Source organism: Primulina eburnea, chromosome 4 (assembly GCF_022965805.1).
Source record: "Primulina eburnea isolate SZY01 chromosome 4, ASM2296580v1, whole genome shotgun sequence".
NCBI classification, from domain to species: Eukaryota; Viridiplantae; Streptophyta; class Magnoliopsida; order Lamiales; family Gesneriaceae; genus Primulina; species Primulina eburnea.
Window position 1 is genome coordinate 4,759,063 of NC_133104.1, and position 7,753 is coordinate 4,766,815.

Consider the following 7,753-nt stretch of genomic DNA (forward strand, 5'->3'; position numbering starts at 1 on the left):
GTAAGACTATTTCATGTAAGTTTTTGTATTATTGTAAACTTTAAATCCCGTGAGGTACAAACTTTATGGCATTCCGCAGTAATTTAAGGGCTACGGTTTGTCTCAACTACGATGAGTCTATAATAGAAGGGTTCGCCAATATTTAGGAACAAACTTAACAGGTGAAAATCATGCCTCTCATATATCTTTCAATCAAATATTGACTAAGATTCCAAAGAAGTCTAACCTTTAAAAAAGACAAAAAAAAGGAAGATAAAAGAAAGAAAGAAGGAAAGAAAGGTATCCAATGTTTCTTTTTGAAATATGGACATTTCCATGAACCCTTTTTTAACTCTTCAAAATATCAACAGATTTCTTGATTCCAATTTATGAACAACTCCATTTCATGAAAAACTTGATGCCACTCGAACGCGGAAATGATGATGGAACTAATTGAATGATCTTCGGATTTTTTTTTTATTAAATTGATATTATAGGGTTGGCTACTCATTGAAAACTTGCTTGTTTTCCATGTTGCATATTCTTGATTCCAACTGGAGTAACATAAAGTCGTGTTTCACAGGTGGGAGTTGTTGGCATGCATTGTCGTCATGAAAAAGAAGTTGAATAATAAAAGCCTCAATTTGTCAAACACTAACTCAGTTTTTTGGAGCAGTTGAGATTATTCTTTTGTCAGTATATCCACTTTTCTATCACAATCTCCACCATTTTCCATGATCAAAACCTACCTCTTGATATCGAATTCTTAATATAATCCATCAGTTTTCACCAAGCAAGAGCTAACAATATTCATCATCTATACCATGCAATCAAGAAAATTTTGCAAATCTTCATGCAGCAAAGAGTTAACTTACATGCTGTATGCTCTCAGCAGGAGGTTTAAGCGCTTATGGTGGAAAATAAGGTGGACCGCATGGCGGCATCCAAGGCCTAAACTTGTGATCAGAAGGCTAGGCAAGTTTAGTTCGAATAGGCAGCGAAGAGAAACAACAGATACAGCTACATCTGTACTCCATCAAAAAGCTCAAAGGCCTATTCGTCTTGCTTCCTTCAATGCTGCTTTGTTCTCTCTTGCTCCAGCTGTACAAAAGACTGAAAAATTAGTTAATTTCATTCATGAAGAGAAGATTGATGATCCATTTATTCCCGCAAGAAGTCATCCAAGAGGGATACTCAAACAATCCCCAATTCATCCCATATCAAATGGAGTATCAGGAAACATTCCCAAAGAGAATATGCTTAGTAAATCAAAGTCAAAGGTTTCGATTAACTTACCAGAGAATGAGATCTCTTTAGCGCAAAATAAGGTTCTCAACATCGTTGAGGATTCTTCGTTTAGTTTTAACAACAGCCTAGCTGCAATGAGGTCTCCTATATGCTTCCCGGCAAGCATGACTCATTGGTTGAATGATGCAAGTCTGTATGGAAGTAGAACCATTTTTGACGTGCTTAAAGAAGTCGATGCTGATGTTTTGGCTCTACAAGATGTGAAGGCTGATGAAGAAAACGATATGAGGCCGTTATCTGATTTGGCTCGTGCTTTGGGGATGAATTACGTGTTCGCGGAGAGCTGGGCTCCTGAGTATGGCAACGCTGTTCTGTCAAAATGGCCTATCAAGAGGTGGAAAGTTCAGAGAATCTATGATGACAAAGATTTCAGGTTTCTGTAACTTTTCAAGAAATTATTCTTCATTTTCTTGAAAATCGAACGTCTTGCACCAAAACTGTCGTTTTTTCCTTTTTCTTGGATATAGAAGTGCATTTTTATACTCGTGGGAAATCGATGATTGCCATACTATCATCCTCTGTGACGGCTTGTGTGACATAGCAATCAAAAAGTGGTGTTTGGGTTGTCGATTTTGAGAGATCTGAGTTATACCATTATCACAAGTCAGAGCTTTTGAAAGTTCTGCAATATTACAACATTAACGCGAAGATGGAATAAAGTAGTGCTAATCGAGATCAACACTATTAGAATTTTACATGATAAAAAAGATACCATCTGCAGACTAATGCATGACATGTTTGATGCAGGAATGTGGTGAAGGCAACTATTGATGTACCGTGGACGGGGGAGCTAAACGTTTACTGCACGCAACTCGATCACTTGGACGAAAACTGGAGGATGAAGCAAATAAATGCAATAATACAATCGAACGAGCTACCCCATGTATTGGTTGGAGGACTCAACTCTCTTGATGCATCAGATTATTCAGTACAAAGATGGACTGACATAGTTAAGGTCAAAATCAACTATTTGATTCCAACATTAACTCTTATCATTTGTAATTGAAACATTACAACTTCTTGATTTTAATTCTTTTCACAGTACTATGAAGAAATAGGTAAACCAACTCCAAAAGTAGAGGTAACGAATTTCTTGAAGGACAGAGAATATACAGATGCCAAGAATTTCCCAGGGGAATGTGAGCCAGTAGTCATGATTGCCAAAGGCCAAAGTACTTAAAAAATTCCCTCTCTCTCTCTCACACAACATTTTTTATCTTTAATAGAACCAAAAAATCTCATCAGACAATTTCAATTTTTTTCCGTTTGAAGCAGATGTACAAGGGACTTGCAAGTACGGTACTCGGGTCGATTACATATTGGGATCCAAATGCTTGCCTTACATGTTTGTACCTGGATCATACTCTGTAATTTCATCCAAAGGAACTTCAGATCATCACATAGTAAAAGTTGATATCATGAAAGTTGAAGATTCAGCCACAAAGCTGAAGACAAGTCAGAAGAAGCTTAAACAAGGAGATGTGAGGATAACTCATTCGTGTTATTCAAGGAATATTTGGAAGTCTCCCTCTTAGGATTCTGTTTTTCATATCCATCATCTGTTGGAGTTTTATGAAATAGATGGAATTATTGCAAGTTACGTATAATAATTCATTAATGTTGATGCCTATAATTTAGCATGAATTCAAATTTCATTATTATTCGGTCTTCATGCTAAGATGTCGATCTCATCAGTATGCTCTACATCTCTTATAAATTCTTTAGTAGATCTCTTATGAAATAATTATATATGAGACGGGTCAATCATTCTCATAATTACAATAGTAAATAATATTTTTGGCATAAAAAATAATATTTTTTATGGGTGACTCAAATAGGTGATTTGTATCACAAAATTGACTCGTGAGACTGTTTCACAAAAGTTTTTGTGTAAATATTTCGCATGTATTCTAATGTTAAGAAAATATTATTACCTTAAAGTTTTGGTGATTGATAAAATCAGAACATCTATCTGTTTCAGGAAAACAGCCGTTGTTTATCTTGTATAAGAGGAACTATTCAACCGCTTGCAATAGAAGAGCTTCAACCACTAGAAGATTCTCAACTAGTTGCTCCAAGACAGATTTCGACCGCTTCATTAAAGAGCTATTAATTGTTCACTTAATGAAAGATATTCTCTGATCGGCTCAGGACAATCAATAGTTTTACACCGGTACAAGTCAACTATGTCTTGCACCAATCCCGATAAAGATCTTTATTATTGTCACTATCCCATAATAGAAAGATTGCTTATACATCCTACAAGTTCTGATATTAACAACAGTTGCCACAAAAGGATGCTCAACACAACTCTTCAAGGAACATATTCAAAGCTGCACAAGCAAAGAGAACATTAAATGTTTTGTTGAAGAACATTTAATGTTATTGCAGCTGATGGTGACATATCATCCCAACGTGACAGGTTTACGTTACAACATCTTTTCTGACCGTTGGGATGATAGCTTATATAAAAAGAGTTTAAGTATGCAGACAAAAAGTTTCGATCATTCTAAGTTTTTCAACCGCGAGATTACTACACTACTAAAGCTTGCATACGTGACGATTTGAGCGCACCTAAATATCATATACTCCATCGCTCACCAAGCACGCACTCAACAGAAAGATATCTGATTATTCAAGGATTATCTTCATGCTACGAAAAGTTTTATTTACATCAGTAACCTTTGGTTATTTGATTAATATTGTTGACTGGTGAACCGAGTGTTCTTAAAATCCAGAAGTATAAAGTGATCACTAAGAGTTTACAAAACATACAGTGGATAAGTCCTTATTGGAGTGGACAGTTGCAATAAGTTTGTAAAGCCAAAGTCTTTTAGCGGAATCATTACTAAAGAGGAAAAAGGAGTGACGTAGTTGTTTTATCTCCAAATATCCATAAAAATAATGTCTTTACTTTTCGTGAACGCTTACATTTCGAACCATTTCTTGTTAACAAGTCAGTCATCCAGTCGAAGATATCTTTAGAAATTTTTCGCATTTTTCAAGTGGTTCATATTTTTAACAGTTCAAAAAAAAATTTCAACCGTGTAAAAACGATTGAAAACAAATTTTAAAAGCAAATATTTTTAAAGAGATTATTCATCACTCTAAACTCTTTCCCGATCCTAACACTACTCTAGAAATCAAATCACACACATTGCATGTAAAAAAAATTAATGATAAATCCATTACATACATACATACATGGTTATATTCAATTTAGATGGAAAATTGAATAAGTTGTGAATTTTTTTAATAAATTTTGCCTAAAAAATTATGGGAATATTCACGAAATTTTAAAAAATATATCTCTCTAAACCCCACAGATTAATTAACTTAGGGGATTGAATTTTAATTAATGACTAGCCGTGTTATATAACTTGTATCCGGCGGTGGTTATTTTTTTTATTCTTTTATAAGTGGAATATTCAATTTATATGGAAAATTAAATAAGAAATGGGAAGGTTTCATGAAATTTGTAATAAATTTTGCCTAAAAAAATTATGGGGATATGTTTATGAAATTTTAAAAAATATTTCCCCAACACCCTGAAAATTAATATATTTAGGGGTTTAACTTTAATTAATAAGTAGCATGTTAAAAGAACCTGTATAAAATGAGTTATTGAAGAGAATAAATTAAGGATAGTGAAATTAATTAAAATTATAAGGATATAATAGAAAGCTTTACCAACATACACCTAGATATAATAGAAAGCTTTACCAACATACACCTAAAAATAATAATTTTAATATATAGTTTGGATAGATATAAACGTGTATTCGGAATATCATTCGGATTAAAGTAAATCAATTTTAGAAAAGAGGACAGGCACGAACACCAAATATATTAACACACACATTTTATCTTTATCGGACATTATAATTTATCGTTGCGAATTATTTTGGTACATAGGATATGATAAGTATGGGAGATATAGTGTAACGATAAATCAAGGTTAAGTATGACGGTAAGATAATATATCGAATGTTTGGTATGATTTTAAGAAGATTGATTAAATTTATATATTAAATTATAATGACAAAATTAATTCTGCCATAAAAATTTTTTTTTTCATTGTTATCAAGACCTTTGTAATGCCCGAAATTTAATTATTGGAATCAAACGTTGATTAATTGTCAGAATTGTGATTAGCAAATATCACAGGAGCCAAATAAGACATGAGAGGTGAAGCCGGGCGTCGGTACATTATAAGCTAAGATGTTGGACAGAACATCTGGCGCCCGAGCGGTAGAAAAGAACCGCCCGAGCGCCAATGCACCATATTTGTAAAGTTTGGGCAGAACGTATGGCGCCCGAGCGGTAAAGAATTACCGCCCGAGCGCCAATGGATAATAAGCGAGGTCTCGGACAGAAGACTTCGCGCCTGAGCCTTACCGCCCGAGCGCGAGGCATGCATCACGAAAATACGCCACTTGCCTTGCATGCAATGTATTTATGTATATATATATATACGTATATACAAGCAAATTCTCTCAGAAACGAGAGGAAAGGGGCCGAGGAAGCTTAGAAAATCCTTACGCCTTTTTATTTCAATCCGCCCGTCTGATTTTGAATCCGAGTACGGTATCGTGTTCCTAGCGACGACAGCTACAATTGGACGTAAGTTTTATTACGTTTAGACATGTTCTGAAATTATGATATTGTCAGAATTGAATAGGATTCGTATATGATGTTCTGGTCATGTTAGACATCATATAATCGAAGTCAGATTGAGAAACGGACTGGTTATGTAATTGTTATGATTTTTGGAATCGATTTGATTGAGAATTCATATCAGATATGTATTGTTATTGAGATTATGATTGGTATCGATATTGATTATGAGTTCTGGTATTATATCTGTGATGTTCGGACTGACGGGGTTATCGAGACTGTATTGTTATACCGTCGAAACATCAGTTAATTGATATTGATCAGATTCAGTAGTGATTTCGATTATATCGTGATATCGTCGATATGGATTAGATTGTATCTCAATTGACATTGATCAAATGTTATTGTGATCCGAATATGGATAGAAACAGGTATTGAATTGAGTTGTTTATTGATACTATATCTGTTCGATATTGTTATTACCAGATTTGGGAATGGACCGAGATAGAGTCGGGACTTCTTCTTCTTCTTCTGAGCGAGAAGATAAAGGTATAAGTCAATGTGTATTGGGACATCGACTCAAGTAGGATGTACTTGAGTTTCCTTAAATCACATACTTATTATTTGTTTATCATTGTGTTTAATGATTTGATTTAAATGCTTGTTCTATGGAGTTATAGGAGCATGCGTTAGACGAGTAATCTTGTGACAGAAGTACCTGATAGTGGCAGGTAACCACGGGTACATTGCACGATGTCACAAGATATGATGATAGACCATAGTCTATGACGGATGCGTCTGGACACTGGATGTTTGGTTATATCGACTTGGATAGAACTGGATTCTTTTCTATTACTGTTTGTCGATATAGGAATGCCACATCTGGACACCGGGATCCCTAGGCTAGGAATGAATCTAGTCTGAATCGTGGAGTCACGAGTATTGTCGACAGATTGATATTGTTTACATTTCTGATTTTGATATGTATTACTGTTATCTGTTTCATGCTTTGTATTGAACATATGACTGCATGTTCTTTGATTTAGACTGGGATATTTATATCTCACCGGAGTTATCCGGCTGTTGTCTTGTTTGTATGTGTGCATGGCAACAGGTGGGCTAGGATCAGGGTCAAGAAGGGAACGAGGCTGGACTAGATAGCGTGGAGATCCGGGCATTGAAGCAACTTAGGATTCAGCACGGACTTGTAGTTGAACCTAGTCGGATTATTGTAGATCATATGATAATTGTATGTTATGTTTAATATGTAATTTGAATTTAATTACATTACGTTTCCGATATGTATTTTAGAAAAAAATTTAGACCTTGTTTATTATAATGATTAAATAATTCCTAAAGACAATTAAGGAATGAATTAGCATCCGGGTCCCCACAACCTTGCACTTGAATCTCAGTACTTAAATTACGCCATATATATTTGTGTGTATATATATATCTATATATTTATATATGTATGTATTCAATAAACATTTCACATTAACTTAAATACATTTTAAAAAAAAATTAAACAAAGAGATACCAAACAATAATGCTAAATTCAATTGTCGATAATATCATGTATATAAAAAAAAAAAAAAAAACCAAAGTAAATAATGTAGTATGACAAATCCATGAAAACCCTACTATCAAAACAAAATAAAACATTGTTTTCAACCATGTTTCTCAAAACATAACTGGTCTGAAATAGAAGATCAACACGTGGTCTAAGAAATAGATATCAAACTCATTCTTTTTGAAGAGTTGCTTGACTAACGAGCCTCGTCGGGTAAACTGAAGAAAAATGACAATTTCTTTGGATTGTCCACCAACTTGTCAGCTATAATAACCT

The 7,753-nt window shown here is 34.3% G+C and overlaps 1 protein-coding gene across 1 annotated transcript; it reads left to right on the top strand.

The window, feature by feature from the left end:
• The first annotated feature begins 458 nt into the window (after positions 1-458).
• LOC140830721 (uncharacterized) lies at positions 459-2,905 on the top strand. The gene is made up of 4 exons (XM_073194161.1): positions 459-1,660; positions 2,035-2,242; positions 2,330-2,459; positions 2,563-2,905. The coding sequence occupies exons 1-4, from the start codon at positions 804-806 to the stop codon at positions 2,820-2,822; spliced, it is 1,455 nt and encodes a 484-aa protein (XP_073050262.1). The 5' UTR covers positions 459-803; the 3' UTR covers positions 2,823-2,905.
• Positions 2,906-7,753: the final 4,848 nt, after the last annotated feature.

Excerpts from the sequence above, each read along its gene's own strand:
- LOC140830721 (XM_073194161.1), top strand. The coding sequence starts at position 804 with ATGCAATCAAGAAAATTTTGCAAATCTTCATGCAGCAAAGAGTTAACT. Across the intron at positions 2,243-2,329 it reads GATGGACTGACATAGTTAAG|TACTATGAAGAAATAGGTAA; the intron begins GTCAAAATCAAC and ends TTCTTTTCACAG. Across the intron at positions 2,460-2,562 it reads CATGATTGCCAAAGGCCAAA|ATGTACAAGGGACTTGCAAG; the intron begins GTACTTAAAAAA and ends CGTTTGAAGCAG.